Source organism: Mirounga leonina, unplaced genomic scaffold, assembly GCF_011800145.1.
Source record: "Mirounga leonina isolate KUSES-001 unplaced genomic scaffold, KU_Mleo_1.0 Mir_154, whole genome shotgun sequence".
NCBI classification, from domain to species: Eukaryota; Metazoa; Chordata; class Mammalia; order Carnivora; family Phocidae; genus Mirounga; species Mirounga leonina.
In genome coordinates, this window is record NW_023270389.1 from 25,230,575 (window position 1) to 25,258,114 (window position 27,540).

Below are 27,540 nucleotides of genomic sequence, written 5' to 3' on the forward strand. Positions count from 1 at the left end.
AGACCCAGCGAGTGCTTTGTGGAGGAGGTGACACCTCCACAGGGAGCTCAAACCACGCAGCTGAGCAGAAAGACCAGCCTCTGACCAAATGATGTCACCAAGGGAAGTCCAAATATCAAAAGTGACAAGGCTGCTTGAAAGAGACTGGGCTCTGAAGATGCTGCCCATCCTTCTAGATGCTATTGAAGAAAGTGGGCTCCCTGGCCAGAGGTGTGGGGCTGAGAAGCCTGGGTGGCAGCAGATCTGAACCAGGGCTTCAGAGCAAAGCCCCAAGGGCCCCAAGCATGGTCCACAGGCTTTACTCCTCCCACCGCACCTTCCTCTCTGTCACACATGCAAGCACCTTCTTGCCTACCCTTTGGAAAATTCTAGGGACCGATGAATCACTGTGGCTCTGCTCATGGCAGAAGTACATTGCCCTACTGAATCCTTCTTCCAAACAACTGCAGGGATGAAGTGAAGCCCACCACTCCTTTCTGCACTTTTTACGGAAGAGATCAAGAGACAGGTAGCACAAATCTCCCCCATCCCTCACCTGAGACGTGCACGGGCCTATGTACAGGTATGAGCCTATTTGAGGTCGGGCTTCTCAAACTCTGACAAGTATTATGAATCACCTGAGGGGTGGGTCTAGTTAGAATGCAGGTTCTAACTGAGCAGATCCTGTATTTCTTTTTTTTTTTTTTTTTTTTAAAGATTTTATTTATTTATTTGACAGAGAGAGACACAGCGAGAGAGGGAATACAAGCAGGGGGAATGGGAGAGGGAGAAGCAGGCTTCCCGCGGAGCAGGGAGCCCGATGCAGGGCTCGATCCCAGGACCCTGGGATCATGACCTGAGCCGAAGGCAGACGCCTAACGACTGAGCCACCCAGGCGCCCCATGATCCTGCATTTCTGACAAGCAGCCAGGTGGTGCTTATGCTGGCGGTCTGGGTACCACGCTTCACACAGCAAGACTTTCGATGGTAATGAACTTTCTGGGAAGGGCGGCCTTGGTTTAAAATTTGCAGAAAAGAGAACAAGTGTTTCTGTAACTTTGTAAGAGGACTTTTCTTTATGGCTCTAACATGAAGTCATATGCCAAGCTTCTTCCACGTTGGTGCTGATGTCAGGGACGTGTTGGTGTCGCAGGCTGACTTTTTCAGGGGAAAGCAGAGGCTGTGGGTGAGCCCAGGTGACCCCGAAGCTTCATGACTCAGCCACCACGAGATGGCTGAGGAGATGGAAGAGGAGCTTAGGGGCCCAGAGAGGGCGCAGCGTGGAAAAGGCAGAGTTAAGGCAGGACCAAGAGGTGCCGGAAGGATCCCAATAGAGAAGACAGACATCAGGGAGGAGAGGCTGAGTGTGGCAGGAAGGGGTCCCCTGCTATGCACACTGTCAGTAAGTCAAAGTCTTGATAAGACACACTAAAAGGTCCAGAATAATTCTATCAAGTGGGCCAAGGTTGTGTGGCCTGCTGGGGCACCGAAAAGTAATTTTATCTGCTTTACCATTTACCTGGGTGCGGCCCTGGCAGGAAACAAAAAGAAATGAAAAGTCCTTGGGAAAAGCAGAAATCTGTGGTTTCTGAACACATGCTCCCTGGAGATCCCCACAGTGGCATCTTCACCCATATAAGATTTTCCTGCCAGGGGCCCAAGAAAGGTTAATTCTGGAAAGCCAGTGTAGTTGGGCCTGGAGGGCAGGTGGGGAGAAGGGGCCATTTTCAGGAGAAGCAGGGCTGACACTGACCTACTCCTTTGGACCACCAACCCAGGCCTGCGGTTTCTTCATCTCAAGACAGAGTTGATGCTTCTCGGGTCCCCACGCACAGTGGAGGGCTCTGACCTTGCCCTGGCCGAGGCTCTATTTTGCCCATATGGCCTTCAAGCCTCTCTTATAAAATCAAGGGCTGGCTCAATGGAAAGAGTCCTAGACATTATCCAGGGAATCTCAGATTCTTGGAAGGGAAGTCACTCGGTTAAGGTCACATAGGAAATTTGCTGCAGAACTGGAATGAGAACCAGGTCTCCTGTAGTCTGGTCCAGAGCTCTTTTTACAAATCTATCCTTGGCCAGAGAGGTGGGTTGGCCAGGTGGGGCCCCAGCACGCTCTTCTCCTTGACATTCAGGACAAAGGTGAGTAAGGGGAGAGGCCATGGGGGAGTGGAGACTCTCAGAGCTGGCCGGATGCTGTCCCCAGCGCCACGATGAAATCAGGCCAGGGGCCTCTTGAGAGTCTACTTCCCTAAAGAGGTCATGACATCTGCAACCACCATTGTGTCACCAAGGAATTTATTACAGAGACACAACCAACCCAGAAGACAAGCCAGCACAGGGAGATGACAGTGAGGACCACCTGCTTGGGGATAAGGGCAACCTACCTTGTCCTGTGACACCCTGCAAGCCCCATGTCATACCACCTGCCCTTCTCCCCATCTACAAAACTTACTGCTGATGTCAAGTGGAAAATGAGTCTGCTCTTGCGGCTTCCGAGGGGGAGGGAAAAATCTTCCAATGAGCTCTGCAGCGGGTAAGGCAGAGGCCTGCCCCGTCTGTAAGGTTTCTGTATGCCTGCATGTCTTCTCTTTCCCTGGCTGATATCCACAGCCCCTGGCACCTGTCCCTGGAGGACGGAGTGTGTGTGAATGTGTGTGTGTGTGTGTGTGTGTGTGTGTTGAGGTCATCTTGCAGCACTACTTGGGATGACAGTGAGGACGAAATGTGTCTTCTCTGTACATTGCCCTACAGAAATCCTTCTTCCAAACAACTGCAGGGATGAAGCGGAGCCCACCTAGGAGAAAAATGTTCCTAGGAGAAAAATGCCGAGTCCCTCGATGGGGGGAGGGGGGCGGGGGGGCGAGCTGCCAGCAGACTCACTTTTTGGCAGACCCGCTCTTGTTGATGAGGCGACCCTCTGCTTTCTTCAAAGGTCATGTTGTTCTCCTTGGGGCGGGCGGGGGGTGGGTGTGTGTGACTCTGTTGGCCGAGGAGTAGGGGCTGGAGGCTGGTATTTCAATGAGGGATTGTGTTGCAGCCTGGGGCTGTTCCAGGAAGGCCGCGGGGCCCAAACACCCCAGAGCAGAAGCAATGCCCCAGTCCTCAAGGCACAGATACTGCCCCCTGAAGGGGCAGGCGAGCGGAAGGGTGCCCCTGACAGGGCAGTCTCCAGCCTCCAGCCTCAGCCCCCTCAGCCGCTCCTGGGCAACACACACAGAAAGCTTTGAGTGCCTGATCTTCACTTGCCCCACACCTGGGCGATCGCGAATAATGCTGCAGGGAACACGGGGTATAGTTATCTCTCTTGCCTTTTGTGACAACATGGGTAGGCCTTGAGGACCTCATGCTAAGTGAAATTAAGTCAGAGAAAGCTCTGGTATGTTCTCACTATATGTAGAATCTAAAAAAGTCAAACTTGGGGGCGCCTGGGTGGCTCAGTCGGTTAAGTGACTGCCTTCGGCTCAGGTCATGATCCTGGCGTCCCGGGATCGAGTCCCGCATCGGGCTCCCCGCTCGGTGGGGAACCTGCTTCTCCCTCTGACCCTCCCCCCTCTCATGAGCTCTCTCTCTCTCTCATTCTGTCTCAAATAAATAAATAAAATCTTTAAACAAATATATTAAAAAAAATAAAAAAGTCAAACTCGAAGAAACAGAGTGGAATGCTGGTTGTCAGGGGCTGGGGCGTGGGGGGAGGCGGGGAGATGCTGGTGAAGGGGTACAAACGTCCAGCTATAAGATAGACATGTTCTGGGGGCTGAATGCACAGATGGCAACCATAATTAACATACTGTACCATACACTTGAGAGTTGTTTCGAGAGTAGATCTTCCAAGCTATCGCCGCACGCACACAAGGAAATTATGGGAAGAGATGGACGGGTAAATGAACCCATGTGGCAATCATTTCATAATATATACGTGTAGCAAATCACCCAGTTGTCCGCCTTACACTTACATAGGTTGTATATCAATAAATATCTCAGTAACTCTGAGGGGGAAAGGAAAAAGAATGTGTGATCTTTCCCCAGCCCATTCTCCTGGGCCTCAGCCCAGGGTAAGAGGGAACGATGGGCTCAGGTAACTTGGGGGGAGGGTGCCTGTCATGCTTGGCCCAGCAGGAGGGGAAAAGCTGGCTGAAGAGGACCTGGGTCCCCTCTGAAGGGCTGGCCTCTTGTCTTGCGTTCAGCTGTAGCAGACTCGTTCTGGAGAGGTCGCCATGGCCACTGTGCCTGCAGCCACCTCAGATGCACTTCCTCCAGGAAGCCCGCATGGGTTTCCTGCTGTGACAGAGCCGGGGCACCAGACATGGTGTCATAAAGGGATCCCCTTCCTCATTCAGAGAGGGGCTGTGGTCATGCGCTGGCCCTACCACTTAGGTGCTGGAGAGTGTACCTCCACTTTCTAACCTGTCAGCAAAGGATCCACTGGGAGAATCACAGGAGATGCTCCTAAAGCACTTAGCTCTCGGCCGGGCGCACAGCAGTTGCTACCCTGATGAGTTCCAAGAACTAAAAGAAGGCGGGATTACCGGAGGTCGGGGTGAGGTGTGTCGAGTGCCAACCTGGTGGCAGGTCAAGAGACCCGGGATCTATTCATGAATCCAATTAGCAATAATCGCGCCTCGGATAAACCTCATTGGCTACGATACTGCCACTGCACAGAGCCGTCTATTCATGAATCCAGCACCCGTTTGCTGTGTCGGGTCTCCGTGTCCTTGACGACAATTCCAGAAGCGGGGACTCTCCGGGGCCCTCCCTCCTCATGGAAACTGAGGAGATGGGGAGATGGTGCTGGGGAGGTCAGGGCACCTGCAGCTCTCTGTCCCACACGCGGTACTTTGGAGACACCCACTGCTGGGTCACCTGCCCACGGCTCCAATAGCGCTTTAGAAATCCAGGTTCCTAACATAGAGGTCAAAGCCATCTATTTATAAGTTCATCTTGGAGGAACCCCTCACCCACTGGCCCCAGGGACCAAAGTGGCAGGTGAATGAGTGAGGAGAAGCAGCAGAAGAGAAATGAGCCTTCACCACTTCCTTGATAACCCAATTTCCTCGGCACACCCTCTCCTCTCCAGGGACATGGCCTTATCGTGCTCCTTATTAGATTGTCTGCCTGGGATTGTTAATGAGACACTCTTCTTTGAGTTAGCAGTGCAGATGGTCTCTATGGGAACAGTTCCTTTCACGACACCCCCCCCCCCCCACTGAATACACACACACACACATACACATGCGCACACACACACACAGGGCTATTGGGAGGGCAGCAGGGGCCTTGCGCATCTTGCTTCTGGGTCCAACTTATAGTTTCTGCTAGTCTTCTCTTACCCAGAAGTGCCTACTCCTCTGGGCAGCTATTATTGGTAGGGTTGGGCGGGAGGGGGCTGAAGTATGTGCAACTCTTCTCCAAGCTGGGCTAACTCCAGGCCCCAGGCCCTGGCTTAGGAGAGCTCAGTGGGCACTCCTTGGAGGCTGTATCACTCTCCCAACCCTCCCCAGACATCTGTCACCTGGATAGAGCCCAAGTCAGGGTTGGCATCATGTGGGTCCCATCTATTTCTGGAAGCAGGAACAGGCGACAGAGGTGGTATGCCCACATCAGAGCACTGGAATGCCAAGACATTCTGATGGAAGGGCCAGAATTGTGGCAAAGGTGGTACACATCTAAATGCGGGGCAAAGGAACGGGGCTGCCAGTCCATGGGCCCCTTCTGAACATAACAACAGAATGGCTGCTAGAGATGGGCTATTAGATCAGCATCCAAAGCCCCTTGCCTGATGATTCTGATGGCCAAATAACACCCCCACCGTGGGACATAGAATGACACAGGTTTTACTTCCCAGCTTTGCCATGGGAGAGCTGAAAACAAACACAAGAAATCAGCTCCTGGTTTTCCCACAGTGGCATTATAATGGAGCTCTATTTTAATGTTTCATTTAGCCCCGGTCTTTTGCAGAATAATTCCCTTCCCCAACCATCCCCAGGCCATCCATCCTGATTCAGTCCAGCCAAGACAGCCCAAGGATCCAGCTCAGATATTAGAAAGGCATGTAACTATCCACTACACTGGGTCCTTGGAAGCTCCACGTCGATGGGCAAGTCAAGACCGCAGAGGGCCGTGGGAGGGGAGTAGAGGGAAGAACTCCTGAGTGACACACAGACTTGTAAACCCTGCCACCTCTGGTCCCGCTCAGCAGGCTCCAGACAGCGCAAGCCTCAGCTCAGCCACAGTCCTCAGAGATCGTGCTACACAATTCGTCTCACGGTCCCAAACACAAGCCTGCCGGCCTCCATCCAGAATCCACCGCTACCCTGCTCTCCAGCCTCTTCGAAAAGCTGATCTTAACTCCCCCCTGACCATCCCTCCCCTCCAACTCCTCTGCCCCAAATCAGGAGAATTAAAGAAGAGGATGGAGCAGGACTCACGATCCATAGGAATCTCGATGGCCCCAGTGAGGCTGAGGAGGCAGAGCAGGATGGCTGTGTGGACCCAGGGCGGCGGCTGCTGCCTGGCCATCCTCAGCACGGGGTCCCGCTCCCTGCTCCCCGGCCTGCAGGGTCTTGCTGCCTCCAGCCGCTCTACCTGGGCCTCCCGGACAGAGCTCAGCTGTGGAAAGAAATACAATGCCAAGTGAGTTTTTCTTGAACTTGCGGTTTGTTCTAGCAACCCTACAGGGCCTGAAGAACTCAAGGGTTTGGTCACAGACTGATGTTCTTAAATAAGGTTTCTTAACCTTGTGCTATTGACATTTGGGACCCACAACTCTTTGTGTGGGCAACGATCTTGGGTATTGCAGGATGCTTAGCAGCATCCCTGGCCTCTACCCACGAGATGCCAGTGGAGCCCATTCCTGCCCCCAATCAAAAATGTCTTTAGACATTGCCAACTGTCCCCTGGAGGACAAAACCACTCCCAGTTGAGAACCACTGTTCTAGAAGGAAGGGCAACTCTGCATGGAAGAGTCATGAAAAAACACTGTCCCACTGGTCCAGCACCTAGAGGATGCCATGCACTGGGCCAGTAAGCAACACACCCATCTCAGAGCTTCTCCGAACCCTATGTATTGTGTAGGGTTAGGTGAAAGCTGGCTGCTTAAAGGACTTTTTTTAAAAAATGGATTTCTGCAGATATTTTGTGCAGCAAAGATACAGTGGTCCTGGATGTTGTCCCTTTAGAGATAACGGGCAATGCTGAGACTATGACCCAGAAGAAGGGGAGTCCAGCAGGTTGGCAGAATGAGAGAGATTATGACAGCCCAATGTTCACATTCTCAAGCACAACAAATCATTCCAGGCCCTCTAAGGGGAAAGATTAAAAATGACTGTCCAAAGGGCCTAGAATGAGTCTTTAAGAGATAAACCCTTTTCCCCACCTCCTGAGAGAGAATGGCCTATGGGAGGTGGGTGGAGGATGAGTGAAACACATTAAGGGACATGAGCACTGAGTAATGTCTGGAATTGCTGAATCACTATATTGTACACCTGAAACTAATACAACCCTGTATGTTAACTATGCTTGAAAAAAGAAGAGTGGCCTAGGGTAGGCACTGAGGTATAGTGCTTTAAGATTGTCACGGGTCTGAAACGTGGAGTCTTCAAACTGGGTGCAGTGTGCTGTTCTGCCCTGAGGCCGAGTCAAAGAGGGTGGCAGGAGGAGGTTCCCCCAGAATTCTTCTCTTCTCTGTACCCCACCACATCTCCCATCTATCCTGCCTGAGGCTGTTGGCAAAAGGAGCAGGGCTCCAGGGCTGGCTCCTGGGAGACAAGGTTACCCTTCTGAAGACCTGGAGGATGAGGCACCTCCCCTGGGCTGGGATATGGGGCCAGCTAAAGGATTCGGATTCCGACTGCAGCAGTTTCTTTCCTGGAAGCTGGGCCCAACAGCAGCCCCCCAGACTCATGTGTATTTCTGGACTCCATCCACTTGCTTCCCTTCCCACAGCTTCCACCCTGGTTCTGGTCACCACTGTTGCATGACAGTGACCACAACAGCTTCCTGAGGGCTCTCCCCACTTGTACTCTTACCCCTCTGACTCATTCTTCTTAGAGTTTCCTTCTCTAAAGTGCAGATAAAAGTGTGCCACTCCCCAATCAAACTCACTAGCTCACAGTTGCCAGAGAGCTAAATCCTTCGACGTGGCTCAGGTGTCCTCCCGAGCACAGCCCCTCTGCAATCTTGCCTCCCACCACCCTCTCCCTGTGTTCCAGCCAACACTGGTCACCTGCCCCCCTCATGCGTCCTGCTCTGTGACTTCTGTGCAGATTAGCTTCTGTCTAGAACATGCTTTGAATCTGCCCTCTCATGAGGATCTGCCAAGTATGACTTGTGTGTCCCTCGTCTGTACTCCTGAACACCGTTTACGACCCCCTCCCCATTATATAGCACTTGTCACTTTTGTTTTAAAGATTTATTTATTTTGGAGAGAGAGAGAGCTCATGAGTGGGCTGGAGGTGCAGAGAGAATCTCAAGCAGACTCCCTGCTGAGCGTGGAACCTGACGGGGGCTCGAACTCATGACACTGAGATCATGACCTGAGCTGAAATCAAGAGTTGGATGTTGGGCGCCTGGGTGGCTCAGTTGGTTAAGCGACTGCCTTTGGCTCAGGTCACGATCCTGGAGTCCCGGGATCGAGTCCCGCATCGGGCTCCCTGCTCGGCAGGGAGTCTGCTTCTCCCTCTGACCCTCCTCCCTCTCATGCTCTCTGTTTCTCATTCTCTCGGTCTCAAATAAATAAATAAATAAATCTTAAAAAAAAATGTTGGATGCTTAACTGACTGAGTCACCCAGGCACCCCAGCATTTGTCACTTTGTATTCATTGTATTCATTCCAAAAGCCACTCATCTGTATGCCCTATTAAAAAAGGAAGGCACCATAGGGAAGGTGCCTCATCTTGTTTATTCCTAAAATCTAACGTGGTGCTGAAAACACAGCAGGCACTCAAAAGTATCAGATGGATGGATGAAAAATGAGCAAATAAATGGCTGACCGAAATAAATAAACCACTTGGATCACATGTTTTTTTTAAAACCTCATGCTTCCCCCAGAAAGCCAGCAGGCAGCTCAGGAGAACACATGCTTTGGACCTGAATGGCATACTGTGGAGGCTATCGATTAGTGGAGGAAAAACTCCCTCCCTACCGAGGCACTGCACTCGGGCCAGGGAATCAGTCAGCTGGAAGAGGCTCAGGAGAGTAGAAATCCCCCAAGGAGGAAAATCTCCTGGCTGGACAGTATCACAGGAGGTCCTTGGTTCTTCCTCCCAACCTTCTAAGATGGTCTTTACATGGACTAAAGAAGAGTCTGCTAACTCCTCTCCTTGGATCTGACATCTCCAAAGACCAGACTCAGGTGATCCAGCTGACACCTTAGTGATGAGCGAACTAGCAGGGGAGGAGGCTCAGCATTCCTTCAGAGAGGACAGTGGGGATGGGACGGCTCCAGTCTTGGCGTCATGACTGCCACGTTTTGCTCAGGAGCTGCCAAGCTGTAGGAAGTGATGGGCAAGAGAAGGATATCTTGTTCTGGGAATCTTGATGGAAATAAGAAGCCAGAAGCTATTCATTAACTAGAAACACATAGGCAGGGGGGAAAAAAGCCCAATTACTTGGGGTGCTTTTAACTCACAATTTAAAAACACAGTAGAGAACGCATATAGAGATAATCATGGATAGCTGTTTGGCAATTCTCTCTCTTCTCTCTGGAACCCAATTTTTCCAATAAAATCTTAAAAGACGAAGAGAACTGAAAGATCATTTAGCTTTATGCAGTCCCCTTACTTTTCAAATGAGGAAACAAGAGCCCAGAAAGGGGAAATGATTTGCTCAATTTGCTGGTTAGCGGCAAGGCCAGGAAAAGAACCCAGATCTCCTGACTCCTCACCTACTTCCCCTGTCTCTCCATATGCAGGAAAGTTCCAGAGTAGAGTTGCTATTTAAAAAAGAAATGTACAGGGCGCCTGGGTGGCTCAGATGGTTAAGCATCTGCCTTCGGCTCAGGTCATGATCTCAGGGTCCTGGGATCGAGTCCCGCATCGGGCTCCCTGCTCCTTGGGAGCCTGTTTCTCCCTCTGCCTTTCTCTCTCGCTCTGTCTCTCATGAATAAAAAAAAAAAAAAAAATCTTTAAAAAAAATAAATAAAATAAAAAAATAAAAAAGAAATGTACAGCTTCCTTAAAAAATTAAACATAGACTTATCATATGACCCCATATTTCTACTTCTAGATATATGTCCCAAAGAATTAAAAGCCAGGACTCAAACAAGTACATGTGCACACATGTTCACTGCAGCATCATTCGCAACAGCAAGAAGGTGGAAACAGCCCAAATGTCCATCAAGAGAGGAATAAATAAGCAATACGGCAGTATGTACGTTCCATGAAATATTATTTGGCCGTGGAAGATAATGAAGTACTACATATGCTGTGATGTGGATGAAACCCGAGAGGGTTATGCTCAATGAGAGAAGCAAGACACAAAAGGTCCCATATAGAATGATCCCATTTATATTCAAGATGCAAAAGGTAAATCCATACAGCCAGGACACAGAGGGGTGCTCACCAGAGGCAGAGGGGAAGGGAGAATGGGGAGCGACGGCTTAATGGGTATGGGGTTTTCTTTTGTGGTGAGGATAATGTTGCGGTGAGAAAGGGATTGCACTGGAGTAATAAGCAATAGTCGATTGAGGTGATGGTTGTACACACTGTGAATGCACTGAATGCCAGTGAACTGTTCACTATACATTGGTTAACTTGATGATATGTCAATTTTACCTCAATAACAAAGAAATGTAAGCACTGGTGTCTATAAAGGGCTCATACAGATAAAACAGCAGAGGATGAGGGAGGAGGGTTATTCCACATGGGGACAGAGGCACCCTCAGCTCCCTGAGCCCGGCCCACTCAGCCTGGAAGATAGGTACATGGCTTGCAATCCTTCCAGTACATTTTGAAGGACCTTCCACCCACATCTAAGGAAGGGGAGTGTCAACTGGTATCTGGGCATGGGGCTTCTAGTGCTGTGCTCAGAGAACCCAATGTGGAGCGAGGAGGGAGATGCCCCGCCTGAAGCTACTCCCACATCACCGAGGCTTACAGTTCCCCGATCCTGATAACCAGGTAGCAGAGGCCAAGGGCAGGGATGTCTAACCGAAAACAGTTAAATGCATGCTTCTAACCAAATCTTACTTCTTACACTATCTTGCTGTATGGCCCAGTCACATAATATCTCAGGTTCCTCTCCTGCTAGGAGTAGAGAAGTACATCATCCAGATGCGGGTGCGGGGTGGGTGGAGTGGTCAGGACCCTTCAAGGGGAATGCCATCTAACTACAGAGCATCCTGGGGAGGAATAAGGAAAATCCCATATCCTGTGAGAGGGCAGATGGGGGCTGCAGAAGAGGGACCATGATGACTGTCTTGGAATGGTGGGAGAGGGTGTGGAATTTTTTTGTTTAGCTCCACGAGGGCAAAACTAGAACCGAATGGGAGAAAGTTCAGAGAGGCAGCTGCTTCTCTGAGATGCAAGGAAGAATAACCTAATAAATATAGCCATCCTACAATACCGTCCATGATAATAAAGACTCTACCCACACACACTACCAATACGATGTGTTTGAAAGATCCTTTTAAAAAAAAAATGCTTTTTAAGATTTTATTTATTTGACAGAGAGAGACACAGTGAGAGAGGGAACACAAGCAGGGGGAGTCGGAGAGAGAGAAGCAGGTTTCCCGCGGAGCAGGGAGCCCAATGCGGGGCTCGATCCCAGGACCCTGGGATCATGACCTGAGCCGAAGGCAGACGCTTAACGACTGAGACACCCAGGTGCCCCTGAAAGATCCTTTTATATCAGCTTGAACAGGTAAGAGGTGGATTGCAAGGATATAAAATACATTAAAGGGAGGGCGATTGCAGGGGGAGAGAGTGAGGAAAAGAACAAAAATTAAAAAACTGAAAGAGAAATCTTGTGTGGACTAATGGTGTACTATGAACTGGGGAAGAGGATGAACTCAAGTCTTGTATATCTGAAGTTCTCCCCCTCCACCCCGCAACCCCTGTGTGAAAAGAGAAGAAAAAAAAGAGAGAGAACAGAGTTATCCAAACATGAAATGTTCTGCCGTGTGAAGTACTGAGCTCACTGTTTCAAAAAGAATCCAAATACCATTAGGTCAGGTGCTATGATGACAATGTACCCACACAGGAAGGAAATTGGATGCTTATCAGAATCTCCTGGGCGCTACTTAAACACACAGATCCCTGGACCCTCAAACTCCTAAGCAGCGGCCAAACCAGGCCTGCAGATTCAAAAAACCTTTTTTTGAATTCGAATGCCCTTAGAACCTCTATTATCTTACACAGAGATGCTTCATTCGCTTACGCAACCTCCCTGAACTGAAGCTTTCAAGTTTCCTGAACTTTAAATTTGCAAGCCTTGTGGGAGATTCGGACTCAAAATGTCTAAGACGGGGACCAGGATGGGTACGTGAGTTGGGTGATGGTCAGCCATCAGTGGGGACTGCTGGACATGACAGCCTCCCTCAGTGAAGTTCGAGAGCATGGACTGTCTGGGTTTAAAGCTGTCCCCCACATACAAGGTGGGGATCAGGGGCAAGTCCTGAACCTTCGGAGCTTTGTGTTTCTCATCTGAAAAATGCACACAGTCATATTCCAGAGGGCTTCTGGGATGACTTAACACACAATTCCCACATAGAGCACATGGCAAAGCATGGGGCACAAAGTAAACCTTGGTAAATGTTAGCTGCCGTCACTGAGCAGGCTTCGAACTCACAGGGTTGAAGGAAGAATCCTGGTTACATACATGAGGTTACTGGTAACAGCAGCAAGGAGTAATAATTAGCCACCCTGCGTCAGTCTGCTTTCCTATTTTTCCTTCTCTCTGCACCCCGGTTTGCTTTCTTTCCCCAGACTGGGGGGCCCCTGGTGTTGGTACCACAAGCTGTCCCTGGCAGACGGAGGAGAGGCGCACGGCTCCAGCAAGCTGTCATCATGGGGAGCCCCCCACATTCCCGCAGCCCCGCTCTGGGCAGGCTGCGCCAGTGGTCACAACACATCTGTGATGATGGGAGGAAAGACGGATAGTGCTGGAACACGGCTCAGCGGGCAGCCCCATGTCTCCACGAGCAGAGCCCACCTGGCACTTGTGGGCGGCAGGCAGTGGGCCATTCATTCATTTCACAGACCTGGCAGCAGGGACCGCTTTAGAGAATATACAAGTTCAAGACACAGGGTTTCTCTGCTCTCATGGAGCCTTCTTTCCAGTGAGGAAGACAGGAAATAAATGCTGAACAAAAACAAATTGGGTAGCAATAAGCACAATGAAGAAAACACAATCCGACCCACAAAGGGGTGTTGAGAGCAGCCTCATGTGTAATCGCCGCAACGTGGGAGCGCCTGAGATGTCCTCCGTCCTTCAGTGGGTGAATGGATACACGTACTGGGGTCCATCCACACAATGGAATACTATTCAGCACTAGGAAGAAATGAGCTATCAAGCCGTGGGAAGACACGGAGGAAACTTAAATGCCTATCACTAAGTGAAAGAAGCCAGTTTGAAGAGGCTACGTACTGTATGATCCCAGCTGAGTGACCTTCTGCAAAAGGCAAAACTATGGAGACAGTAAAAAGATTAGAGGTTGCCAGAGGTTGGGTGGGAGGGCGGGATGAACAGGTGGAGCACAGAGGATTTTTAGGGCAGTGAAACTCTGTATGAGACTCTAATGGTGGGCCCATGTCTTCACACTTTTGTCTAAACCCACAGAATGGACAACCCCGGGAGTGAGCCCTCATGTCAACCATGGACTGTGGGTGATGATGATGCGTCAGTGTAGGTTCATCAGCTGTAACAAATGCACCCCTCTTGTGGGGATGGTGATGGTGGGGGAGCTGTGTGTGGGGGGGGCTGGGGGGTAAATGGGAAATCTCTGTACCTTCCACTTAATTTTGCTATGAATCTATAAGTGCTCTCTAAAAAATAAATTCTATTAATAAAAAAAGAAAAGAAACCACACTAGGGTGATGAGGGAAAGGCAAGTGAATGGTCAAGGCCTCTGTGAGAAAGTGACATTTGACCAAGATCTAAATGGCAAGGAGTAGCCAACTTTGTAAAGATGGGTCAGAAAAACATCCCAAGCCAGGGGAACCGCTTGTGCAAAGACCCTGTGGCAGGAAGCAGAGGGGTAGGTGCAAGGAACTGAAAGAAACCAGCATGGCCGGAGCCTGGGGGGCACACGGGGAAGAATGGAATAAGTCACGCGAGGGCATACATACAGAGGGCTCTGAATGCCAAAGCAGGGAATTTATTTTTTTTTATAAAGATTTTATTTATTTATTTGACAGAGAGAGACACAGCGAGAGAGGGAACACAAGCAGGGGGAGAGGGAGAGGGAGAAGCAGGCTTCCCGCCGAGCAGGGAGCCCGATGCGGGGCTCAATCCCAGGACCCTGGATCATGACCTGAGCTGAAGGCAGACACTTAATGACTGAGCCACCCAGGCGCCCCCAAAGCAGGGAATTTAAATTCTATTCTAAGCACGTCAGGAGGTTATTGCAGGGTTCTACATGGTGGGGTATCTGATGATATTTGTTCACAAAGACCACCCTGGCTGCTCTGTGGAGGGTGGCAGGATGACGGGCAATGGTGGAGGCAGGAAGACCCTTTAGAAGGCTCTGCAGCCTCTGGGGACCTTCTCTAAGGGGGGAGGGCATTTGGGGAGGAGGAGCAGGTGGGGCTCAGCCGCCGCCTTACACTTGACTCTCACCAGGGCTGCCTCAGAGTCCCTGTTTTCACACTGGGTTTTGCCTGAGGTTTTATTTGAAGAAAGGATTCTATTAGTAAAACAAAGAACTGAAAATCCCGGTACAACTGTCTAACTCTCCAAATGCAGAAGCCCTGCACCACAGCAATAATGCATGGGCACGAGAGCGAGGCATGCCAGCCAGGAAGAACACACCAGGCTGGGGTGGCAGCCGGACTTGGAAACCCATCCGTCCGGCTTCCCAGCATTAGCATTTTGCCCTGAGGCCTGGGGGGCTTCTTGGGACTGCTTCACGATCCCCGGTGTACCCCAAGTGGGTGGGAGTGGGGGGGTGTCTCCATGTGTCATATGAGGATAATGGAACACTGCAGAAGGCAGAGGGAAGATGTGGGAAGACATGATTCTTCATGCCACTGTTTGTGTCGCTGATGGAGCGTTTGCTGAAGCAAGCCCTAACTGTGGGTTTTTACATTGCATATATGCTCACATTAAAACTTCCCTTTAATTTTTAAGCCGTTTGGAAGCGAGATTTCTATCACTAGCAACTGACTGTGCTGTCGATCAGAAATGCCCCTGGAAATGTTGGTTGGATGCCTAAGCTTCCCATGGCCTCCACTTTCTGTGTAAGAAATGTCCCTCCCTCCTCCTGTCTGCCTCTGCTGGACCCAGCCCCACCCTTCTGCAGAGACCTGCCCTCGACCACCAGCTATCCGCTTAGCATGCTCCTCAATTTCCAAACTCTTCTCAACTGGCTCCAGGCCTCAGCAGAGAAACGCCTTCAAGTTTCTCTCATAACAAAACCAAAAGAATCTTCTCTGGATCCCACAGCTCCTCTATATATACCTGAACTTTTTCCACCTCCGTCTTGTCTCATGCAAGTTCCTTTGTTTAAAGAGTGGGCTATGGCTTCTGCCTTTACTTACTGAGTTCTCTTTCACTCCTCCAACCAAACTCTGGAACTCTCTCTCCAGACCTCCTGTTGGCCCCCCAATGGCTGACTCCAGAGTTCCCAGTCTTTATCTTGCTAGACCTCTTGGAGGCATCAGCAATTGTCAACCACTCCATCATCCCTCCTCACCTTCTTCCTCCTTGGCCTCTGAAACAGCACTCCAGAGCTCCTCTTCTTTCTGGCCCTGCCAACCTCCATGGCAGCACTGATCACACTGCTAGATCCTCCCCTTCTGCCTGATGTTCTCTGTCTCCGCTGGGGTCCTGTCCCTCTATCTCTATTCTCTTTGTTGGTGGTACCCACCTGAGTCACCCAAGCGAGACACCTGGGAATCACCCTGAAATCCCAGCTCTTCTCATACCTCACACCAAGCACGGAGAACCTTGGACCATGCCCTCCTAGTGTCTCTCACCCCCACTCCCTTCCCCACACTCCCACTCTCTTACCTTTAATACATGCCATGTCTCATGGACTGCAGCAATAACCTCCCAACTGGTCTCTGTCCAATCCATTTTCCACGTCGCTATTACAGTGATTTTTCTAAACCCCCGTCTAATCCTGTCAGTGCTGGTGAAAACCCTTCCATATCACCCCAATCAGTCTATACAATCAGATCCAAACTCCTGAGTGCAGCAAGGCTCTGGGATTTCAGGCTCCTGCAGGGCTCTCGGACCCTACCCAAATGCTGAACGCTCCCTAAGTGGCATGCCATTTTCTAAGCATCCTTTCTGAGTGCCATCCTCTGTGCCCGAAAGGCCTTCTCTCCTTGTCACGTGATTAATTCCTACTCAGTCTGCAACATCCTGCTGCTCACGCATCTTCTGCTTTGTGACTAATTCGTTGTGCCTCCCACGCCCACCCCACTGCCCACCCCCAGCAGAGCTGAGAGTGTCCATCTCTATCCTACCTTACACCTGCCTCTCTGGGGCACTTAGCACGCTGGTAAAACTATATGTTTAAACTGAGGATTGGAGACCTTTTCTATAAAGGTCTAGATCGTAAGTGTTTGAGGCTTTGTGAGAGCTTTGTGAGACATACAGCCTCTTTCATAACTACTGAACTTTATTACTGTAGTGAAAGAGCCACCATGGACAATAAGTGAGTGAATAGGCATAGCTATGTCCCACTAAAACTTTATTTACAAAAACAGGCAGTGGGCTGGAATTGGCCTGAGGGCTGCAGTTTGCTTGCCACTGGCTTACCCTTTAAAGCTCTTTTCTTTGTGGCTTTTTTTTTTTTTTTTAAGAAAAAGAGAGAGTGCATGTGCATGCACAGCAAGGGGTGGGAGGGACAGAGGGACAGGGAGAGAGAATCTTAAGCAGGCTCCATGCTCAGCACAGAGCCTAACCCGGGGCTCGACCTCACAACCCTGAGATCATGCTTGAGCTGAAATGAAGAGTTGGATGTTTAACCGACTGAGCCGCCCAGGGACCTCTGGAATTCTTGAGGCTTAGACCATGTCCTGATCATTCTTGTGTCCCCGTGCCTGGCATGGTGCCTGGTAGGGAATATTTATGGGATGGAAGATCCAAGTAAAGGCCTCAATCCTGTCACTTATTTTTTTGTAAATTACTTGTTTCCCAAGCCTTTTTAAAAATTTCAAAAATGGAAATAAATATTCCTGCTTCTGATGGTTGTTGTTGGAGAATCAGATGGATAAAGCATAAGAAAGTGAACCACAACACCAATTAAGCTGCTTTTACTATTCTTACTGTGTTCCTTCCTGACGACCTCAAATGACTCTGCTCCACAGAAGACTTTTCTTCTCTTTTCTTTCCTTTTCTTTTCTTTTTAAAGATTTATTTATTTATTTATTTAGAGAGAACACCAGCGGGAGGGGCAGAGGGAGAGAGATTCTCAAGCAGACTCTGCTCTGAGCACTGAGCCCGATGCAGGGCTTGATCTCATAACCCTGAGATCTTGACCTCAGCTGAAACCAAGAGTTGGACGCCTAACTTACTGTGCCATCCAGGCGCCCCAAGACTTTTCTTTGAACATTGGGTAAACCTAAGTCCAAGAGAGGGCCTGTGACCTGCCCATCATTCTGCCCATCAGATGGCTGGTCTGGGCTTAGCGGCAGGCCACTCTCTGCTCTACAGCATCCTCCTGTTCTGGCAGGAAACCCCCAGGGTGAGGTTCCTCAGGCCACATCTCCTCTCCTTGTCACTCCACTTATCTTATCCCAGATTCCAGATACCACAGGTTTCTCTGCATATAGTGTGAGAGCATGTGTGCAACAGGCTGATGGCTTAACAGTATCCAATGACCCCTGAGATGTGAGGATATTTTCTGAGTTAGAATCACCAGAAGTTGATGATTGATTGGTAGCGGGCAGTGAGAAGAAGGACGGCATCAAGGTTTCTAGGTTGGAAAACTGGATTAGGATGATGCTAATGATTGGTATCAAAACTATAGAAAGGGGAATGAATCCGTTAGTGGTTGGGGAGCAGGGAGAGCATGAGCTTGGAACTGAATATGTTCAGTTTGATGCCTCAGAGCCATGAACGAAGCAGTTCTGCAGGTACTTGGAGGCTGTGCTCCTGAATGAATAATGCCTAGGATATACCAACAAATTAGAACCACGAGGCCACGTGCCAGCAATTAGTTCTCAGAATAAATAATGAAAATGACTAGAATAGTACTACAAAAACCAACTAAGGAATACATTCACACATCACTGCCACAGGATATTGTGAGGGAACAGAGAGATAATAAAAGCCCAACAGAGCCCACATAAAACTCCACCATTCTGCATTAGATTAAAAAAAAAAAAAGCAGTACGGCATATTACTATAACCATCCGGAAGCAACCTGTTCGGAAATCAGAGAGGGCAGCTGAAAGACAAGAGACGATAAAGGCACCTCAAAATAAGAAGTGGGGCAGGGCCAGGTGTGTGGGAGCTGAAGAGCTCAGAGGTGTCCCGCCCTGGGCCGGAGGGCTCACGCAGACAGGCAGGTGCCCCTCTTAGCTGGAACTCGGAACTCAGAGCTAAGGTATTTCTCAGCTAATTTGTTCCCAATACAAACCAGTAATAGTTGCAAATGATTTATGCATAAATATAAATCAGTGGCTCAGGGGGAGGGGGGCGCCTAGGTGGTTCAGTCAGTTAAGCATCCGACTCTTGATTTCAGCTCAGGTCATGATCTCAGGGTAATCAGATTGAGCCCAGCTTCAGGCTCTGCGCTCAGCAGGGAGTCTGCTTGAGATTCTTTCTTTCTCCCCCCCCAGCCCCCATTTCCCTTTGCTCTTTCTCTAAAATAAATAAATAAATCTTAAAAAAAAATTCAGTGGCTCGGGTTCCCACTATAATAACCACATTCTCACTCACTTCCTGTTTTCTTTTTTGAAGAAGAGACAAAGAGCCAGTGTATGTCCTGCCTGTGGTCATCTCTATCATATCTGTCTGGGCAGAGAAAGTGGTCACAGAGCTGGCCTGCACTCTGTGGCCAACACTCAAGCCCCTGTGATCTGGCTCCTGCCCCATGCAGCCTCTCCTCCAGCAGGACCCGGTCCAGCGCTAGGCCCCGCGCCACTCCCCAAACAGGCCAAGTGCCTTCTGTACCTTCGGCCACCTTTGCTCCTGCTTTGCCTAGGCCAGAAATGCTATTCCCTTACTTCTCTCCAGTGCAGATCCCCTTCTTCACCAAGGCCCTGAACGGTGACCCCCGCTCCCCACCCCAACACTGACCCTGCTTTCCCACCAATAGTAGCCTGCATTTCCCTTGTATTCCCCAGGATGCCACCAACTCTGTTCCAGAGTCATTTCTTCCTGCCCATGGGATTCCCATGTCTGTCTCCTGCATCAAACTCTGAACTTCTTGAGCTCAGAGTCCATGTCTTGCCTCCCTCTGTAGTGAGAGAGTATAAAAAAATACGTGTGGGATGAGTGAACAGCCATCTGATCAGATATTTCCTATTACTGGGAGATATTTATCCCATCAGCAAATCAATATATTATAAATCCTTGGTTAATATCACATATGACAAAGCCATTGTTACAGTATAAGCCTGAGTCATGAAAACAACAGCAATAACCGAATAGGAGCATCTATCCAGCATCCTCTCAGCAGACACTCTCATCTCCTTTTTTCTGAAATCCTCCCCCCAACCCCCTTCTCAGAGCTTTCTGTCTGATTTGTCAGGGCTACCCTGTTTTCTCTATCCCACAGACTGGTCCAGAATCCAGGGACTCAGCGGCGCCAAGCACTAGTCCCAGAACTGTCATTCCCAGCCTGCTACTCCCTCATCCCCAGGGCTTCCTTGTAGCTGTCCTGTGTCCTGAAGTACACCTGCAGCTTGGTGTAGCTGTCCTGGGTCCTGAAGTCCACCTGCAGCACAGGGACTGCCCTGGGCGCTACAGCGGACCTTCCTCCCCATTCCCCCTCCTGTTCTTTGATCCCCACCGCCACCTCCCTTCCATCTCTCTCATGCCAAGGAATAAACGATGCAACAGATGGTGACCCGAGCCTGCTCCGCTCCCTCTGCTCACGGGCATCTGAAGGCCAGGGGGTGGGTTTCCTAGGAAACTGGAAATGCCCCCTACTGACAATCATCAGCCTGTCCCAGAGACAGAACGCCAAGCAAGGAGGAGAAAGACAGAAGGATCTCTGGAGTAAGACAAGCGTAGAAAGGGGAGCAGCAGGGAGGAGTCCTTGGCTTCCTCTTCTGGGAACACTTGCCAAAAGATTACATCTCCCCACATCCCCCTCCTCACCCCCACGGAATGACCGCATGTCTCAGCATCTTTAAGAAAGTGTCTGCCCAGACAATGCCCCCACCTCCCACTTTAAAGTGCTATCTGCAACTACACCAAACCCTCTGGGGCACCAGGGCTTGACAGCCTAAGAAATCACTCACCAGCCTGCTTCTAGACACTGGCCTCTCCCCAGTCCCAGGAGGAGAGAGACCCAGCTTCCTCGCTTTCGTGGAGTTGAAACAGTTGCCTTGTAGGATTTTTCCAATAGCCAAGGAAACCCAGTATATGGGTTTCAACTCCCCCCTTCCCCCACCTTCCTTCTCAGGGTTGGAGGGGGGTGGTCTCCATCTGCTCAGTGGCTGTTACAGCCTTGGCTCCCTTTCATTGTCACAGGGAGAGAACTGGGAGGAGTAAGGGGCTGTGTTTAACCGTTGTTAGTGATCCATTTGGTGGCAGTGGCAGGCACAGGCACCTAGCAGACCCAGCCCCTCCTCTTCTTGCCTCAGCTAAGTTTACAGAGGCCACAGGGCTCAGCAGGAGTGGGGGATGGGGAAACAACTGTATCAGGTGGCCCTTGATTCCAACCTGGGGAGGGAGCTAAGGGGGACACCTGGGTTTAAGATTAAGGATTTGGCTGAAAACAGCTGCTTCCTGCTCAACACCTAGAACTAATCTTGGGTTGAAACCTGAACCACTTGGCTATTTATTAAGCTGGGTCGAGGGAGGGAGAGAATGGAAGAGAAGGGGGAAGAGGCCCTTCCCTCAAGGGGACCGCCACGAATATCTAGTGAATATCTACTTTTCGCACCAGGCTCTACAGGGGCACAAAGTACTTACAGGGCACCCTGGTATTCATAAGCCACCAGGCAGGCTGGGGCCCCACAAGAAGGCTGCACCCACCAAGAGAGTGTAGCCACTTCCAGGGGGGTGGGGCAGTGCCCTCATCTGACTGTCACAGCATAAGTGGTTGGGTCACCAAGCCAATGGAGCTTGGACACGGAGGCCTGCAGTGATTCTCTTTCCTAACTGCACTGTGAGGGTCTACCACACAGCTTTTAGCCATCTCCTTGTCAAAGACCTTTTTAGGTTGTTCTTCCTTATTTTTTCTTCATTACAATAATGCCACAATGAACATCCTTGTACATATAGCCTGATACGTGGAGGAAGTGCGGTTGCTGTATCATCTCCTCTCTCCATCATCTCATCTGGGCCAGCTGGAGCCTGGCCCATCTTAGCCTGGCCTGGCAGGGAAGCCCAAAGTATACAGGTGATCTGGTCCATAGCCTGGTCCTGCTGGCAGCTCCCAATGGGCCAGCACTTTGCTGGCCACGCGGGGAAGGACAATGCCGGTGCTCCAATCCAGCCAGCTTTCTGAAGTTCTTTGGGGCTGCACGTTTCCTCCCCCTATTATTATGGCTTATTCGTTCATCCTCTAGGAGGCAGGGCTTGGAACCAGACGTGGAATGGGATAGGCTCTCCAACGTTGTCAGTGTAGCTGAGGACTAGCTGGGCTAACATGCTGTGCAGGGGCTGGCTTAAATAAGGTTTGTGGCCATCTGTGAATTTCCATGTGTCAGGCTTCACTCACTGGCCCTGCTTGTGGTTAACTGAGCTCTGGCCAGTCTCCTTCTGTATAAAGATTAGCAGGTAAAGCAGATTGTAAAGGAAACAGAAGCTAACATATATGGACAGCCCCCACCTCGGAGCCATTAGCATAAACCAAACTGACACCAGGAAAGGTGGCCTGGGAGGCTGGGTAGGGAATAACCCCCTTGGGGAGGAATTCTGGCACCTCCAGGAAGGAGAAAGGAGTTCCACCTCTTTCCAATTCAGCAACCTAGCTTCTCACTGTCTGGCTTCCTGTCTTCTACCCTCAGGGACAAAGTTTCACAGCAATTAGGCGCGCATCTTTCTTCACAGCTGGAGAGAGAGGGTTGTGAGGCCCCCACCCCCTTGCTGAGGGGGTGGGGAAGACATCCACAGTAGCAGCAGCTGTCTCCCTGGGGCGTGTCATTAAGGGAAAGTGGCTGAGCGTAAGGCTGGAGGGGAAGTGATCATAATCCTATGTGACAGGTCTCCAAGGGTGGGGTCCAAGGTTTGGGTAGGGTAAGGAGGAGGGACCCAGGAGAAAGAAAAGATGGACATGGAAGGTAGAAGGCCAGAAAGAGAGGCTTGCATTTAGTATGAAAAGACATAGGGTCCTTCAGAAGGTGACACAGAGTGATCCCATGACCCAGCAATGCCACTCCTGGGTAGGTACAAAGAGAACGGAAGACATATGTCCACAGGAAAATCTGCACAGGAATGTTCACGGCAGTGTAACTGAAAATCGCCAGGAAGTGGAATGATTCAAATGTCCATCAGCTGATGGATGGATAAATAAAATGTGGTACATCCATATAATGCAATACTGCTCAGCCATAAAAAGGGGTGAGGTGCAGAGGCATGCTACAACATGGACGCACCTTGAAAACATTGTGCGAAGTGAAAGAAGCCAGTCGTAAAAGATCACATATTGCATAGTCCCATTAATATAAAATGTCCAGAGTAGGTATATCTATAGAGGTAGAAAGTAGATCAGTATTGTCTAGGGCTAGAGGAAGAGCACAGTGGTGGAAGGGGAGGGACCCCTAATGGGTATGGGGCTTTTGGTGGTTGGAGGGCAAAGGCAATGAAAATGTTCTAAAATTAACTGTGGTGATGGTATGGGAATTATATCTCAATACAGCTGTTATTTAAAATATCAATAAGAAAAAAGAATTACATAAGGAATGGGAAGGCTTTGTTAGAGAACTGTGATATTTCAGAATGGAAAGTGAATGATAAAATTTACAAACAGTTTCAAATGTTGAAAGGGATTTAATGAACTAAGTTTCTTTTTTCTTAAGATTTATTTATTTATTATAGATAGAAAGAAAGAGAGAGAGTGCACGCTTTCCCACAAGGAGGGGCAGAGGGAGAGAATCCTCAAGCAGAGGACCCTGAGATCATGACCTGACCTGAGCTGAAACCAAGAGCTCAACTGACTGAACCATCCAGGCACCCCACTGAACTAAGTCAGTTTCTTTCTTTCTTTTCTTTTTTAAAAAGATTTATTTATTTATTTTTGAACTAAGTTTCTTAATGGGATCCAACAAATTCTTGTTAAAATGAAGATAATTGTAAAATCTGTCAGTTGAAAAGTTTAAGGAAGAATTTGGTTTGGAGACTTGGAACTTTCATATATTGGATATTGATTTAAAACAAACGACAGAGGGCTACGAGTTTGTATATGCCACCTTTGGCAAGTCACAGTTCTGTCCCTCAATCCATAGTAAATTACAAATGCTGTACAGAGGGCATGCTACAGAGAGAACAGGTAGGAAACTCAACCCCTCTCAGAAGCTTTCCTAAAGGAAGACCACTGTGCATCTAAGCCCCAGTCATCTTTCTTTTAAATGCAGCTTCCTGCACCAGGCACTGACCGGTGGGCTCCCAGGTTCCCTGAGTGGGGTGCCCCATTTGGAGTCCAGTCCACTGTCCATCCGAGGACCTACCATCTGGATCCATCTGCTCACAACATCACTCATGTTAAGCTGCTTACTCTGTCCTCTGTTTGTGGGATTCTAAGCCTGGTTTCACAAACCAGGGTTCTGAAGCCATTTGAAAAGCATAAGCTTTTGAAAAGACTGAGCTCAAACAGGAAAAAAAAGAGGGACAAGGTTAGAGGAGAAGCTTGTTTAGGATGCAGGAGAGAGGACCTTCAGCCCCTTAATCAGACTGTGAGATTCCGGAGGGCGGGGGCAGTGGCTTCTACTTCTTTCCTGTGTCCTTCACAGGATCAAGAGCCTGTTTGTTCAAAGCCAAACAGGGCTGGGTTTAATCAGTAGAGGCGAACGACGAACTCCCTAGGACATCATGCAGCCCAGGGGACACACACCAGACATAGATTCAGAGATGTGGCTTCGAGAGGAAGTGACACAGAACGCCCCTGGTGTGTGCCAAGGTCATGGGCTTACAGCCACACACCCGGGCTTCAACACCCCCTCGGCCATCCACCTGCTGTGTGGTGTTCAACACTGTGTTTACTCTCTCTTAGAGCCTCAGTTTTCTTGTCTTTAAGAGTGGGATGAAGACACTTACTAAAAGGTTGTTGCAATGATTATGAACTAAATGGGTTGTTTTGAGTCGATTCATTTTACATCAATTAGTGAGCTGAAGTTTATGTACAGCATCTAACCCAAGGCCTGGCACAAAGCTGGCGTTCAAAAACCACTGGTCCTACATGAAAAAGTGCTCAACATCGCTCGGCATCAGGGAAATCCAAATCCAAATCTCAGTGAGATACCACCTCACACCAGTCAGAATGGCTAAAATTAACAAGTCAGGAAACGACAGATGTTGGCGGGGATGCGGAGAAAGGGGAACCCTCCTACACTGTTGGTGGGAATGCAAGCTGGTGCAGCCACTCTGGAAAACAGTATGGAGGTTCCTCAAAAAGTTGAAAATAGAGCTACCCTATGACCCAGCAATTGCACTACTGGGTATTTACCCCAAAGATACAAATGTAGGGATCCGAAGGGGTACATGCACCCCGAAGTTTTATAGCAGCAATGTCCACAATAGGCAAACTGTGGAAAGAGCCAAGATGTCCATTGACAGATGAATGGATAAAGAAGAGGTGGTATATATATACAATGGAATATTATGCAGCCATCAAAAGGAATGAGATCTTGCCATTTGCAATGACGTGGATGGAACTAGAGGATGTTATGCTGAGCGAAATAAGTCAATCAGAGAAAGACATGTATCATATGACCTCACTGATATGAGGAATTCTTAATCTCAGGAAACAAACTGAGGATTGCTGGAGTGGGGGGGTGGGAGGGATGGGGTGGCTGGGTGATAGACATTGAGGAGGGTATGTGCTATGGTGAGCGCTGTGAATTGTGCAAGACTGTTGAATCACAGATCTGTACCTCTGAAACAAATAATGCAATATATGTTAAGAAAAAAAGAAGAAGAAGAAGAAGGTAGCAGGAGGGGAAGAATGAAGGGGGGAAATCAGAGGGGAAGATGAACCATGAGACACGATGGACTCTGAAAAACAAACTGAGGGTTTTAGAGGGGAGGGGGGTGGGAGGATGGGTTAGCCTGGTGATGGGTATTAAAGAGGGCATGCACTGCATGGAGCACTGGGTGTTATGCACAAACAATGAATCATGGAACACTAGATCAAAAACTAATGATGTAATGTATGGTGATTAACATAACAATAAAAAATTTAAAAAAAACCCCACTGGTCCTTTCTCCTATTCCCCAAGTTACAGCTGGTGTATTGCACTGTTACATGGTTTTGGATGAGCTGGGCTTTCGAATCTACAAGTCTACTTTGTAGATCTACAAAATGCACGATGCCTGTGCAAATAACAAAACGTTGGCTCTGTGGCCAAGGAGTTACTATTCACTCTTAAAACCAACATATGGTTATCTGCATAGGCATTGTCTACTTCAGACCAGAGAGAAAGGGATGCTCCTGTAAGATCCCAGACCAGCCAAAGCAGCTCTGGGCTCTCCTCTTTCCTGCTTCTGCCAGGGTCTCCTTAACCCAAGCACTTCACACCGCCGGGGACCCCTACCCTTTATTCATTTCAGCTCCTTCCACCGGCGCCCCATGACCTGTGATGTCAACTGCGCCTGGCCGGAGTCAGCCCCAGAGAGGGAGAGCCGCGTCAGTTCTTTGGAGGTAACTTCCATCCTGCTCTCCTTACTGGTGTAGCCACTGATATTCCAAGGATAGCACATCCCCAGTTGCATTTTTAAAAATTCCCGTCGGACTGATAAAGGGGCACTGGGAGGAAAGGACTAAGACAGCAGGAGGGAGTGGCTTCTGCCACCCCCCTCCGGCCCCCTCCATTTACACCCTAGACAGACATCAGTCTGGATCCAACTGCCATCCCGCAGGCTTCTGCAGGCTGGGGGTGTGAAAATACAGGAGCCTGGAGGAGGGGAGGTGGCACAGACAGGGAAGGTGGCTGCCTGCATTAGAAGATGCGCCATGTGTCTGGGAGTCTGGTGCAAAGCGCTGGCAGCCACAGTGCTTACACCAGAGACCGGCTCCAGCGGTGCAGAGGAAAGCTCTGCGTCCTATGCCCTGAGAAGTGCATCCATCCGCAAGTAGAACCGCCTCTCTCTTGGCTAGAGATGCGGTTCTCTTGTTAGAAACAGAAACTCAGGGGTGACTTGCTGTCTCACACTCACCAGCCCCGCTTCTGCTAAAAAGGTGGGTTTCTCGGGGTGGCAGCAAAGGCCGAGGGGTGGAGAAGAGATTGCATCACTTCGGGAGAAACGAGGTAGACAGCTGTTAGGGGTGTCTCCGTCACTGACTTCGCTCCTGCAGCTACCACGTCCCCACACCTATAGCCTGCAGATCTCAGCACCCCAGGAGAAGGTGGCTAAGCATGGGTGCTGCCTCAGGGCCCGGGAATCAGTCTTGGGGCAGGGGGTGGAGATGCAAAACAGCTCCTAATGAAGCTCCCGGCCCCTCTCCAGCAACCCACAGCTGTGCGTCCTGAGCTCGCGCTGTCCAAGGTGGCCTGTTAGAATGCTTCTGGACAGAGGAGGCCCAGCTTCTCCACAACAGGCAGAAGGGCTTAGGAGTGTGAGTGCAATTAACCGAATGGATCCATCTGGGAAGCGGAAGGCCTGAGGAACTGGGAGGTTTCTCTGCCTTGCATCAGAGGGCAGGTGTCTGCTCCAAGTGCCTCGTGAGGACCCGGAGCCGCAGCCCTGGGGTGGGGGAGAGGAGGAGGGGAGAGATTAGGCTGAGGGGGGGGAGAGGTGCCTCACGGGGGAGGGAGGAGTGTGCTGAGAGCAGATGCCTGGGGCAGCTCCAGATGGCAGTGGCCTCACAACAAAAGGGGAAGAGCCAGAGGGAAGGAGGACAAACAGAGGACTGGCCCCTTGAGGCTTCTGAAATCAAATTCCCACCTAGAACCTGGCTGGAGGCGGGCCGAGAGAAGGCTACCCAGAGTTTCCAGAAAGACTTGGGAGCGGCCACCCCAAACCCAACTGTTCAGGGCTGGACTGCTGGGCTTCAGATTCAAGGCCTGGCACTTTCTTAGATATGCAGCTTTGGGCACAGGCCTTCATCTTTCTGTATTTCTG

General features: G+C 49.9%; 1 protein-coding gene and 1 pseudogene across 8 annotated transcripts in view; both read right to left on the minus strand.

Annotated features, from left to right (window-relative positions):
• The window catches only part of NFASC (neurofascin), a 181,656-nt gene that overhangs the window by 66,908 nt on the left and 87,208 nt on the right, over nt 1–27,540 (minus strand). For all 8 annotated transcript variants that reach the window (XM_035010233.1, XM_035010237.1, XM_035010235.1 and 5 more), the window contains exon 3: nt 6,405–6,585. In XM_035010233.1, coding sequence (XP_034866124.1) covers nt 6,405–6,495 — 91 coding nt within the window. In that variant the 5' untranslated portion in view covers nt 6,496–6,585. The remainder of the gene's footprint in view (nt 1–6,404; nt 6,586–27,540) is intronic.
• Nucleotides 4,524–4,642, minus strand: LOC118014643 (annotated as a pseudogene).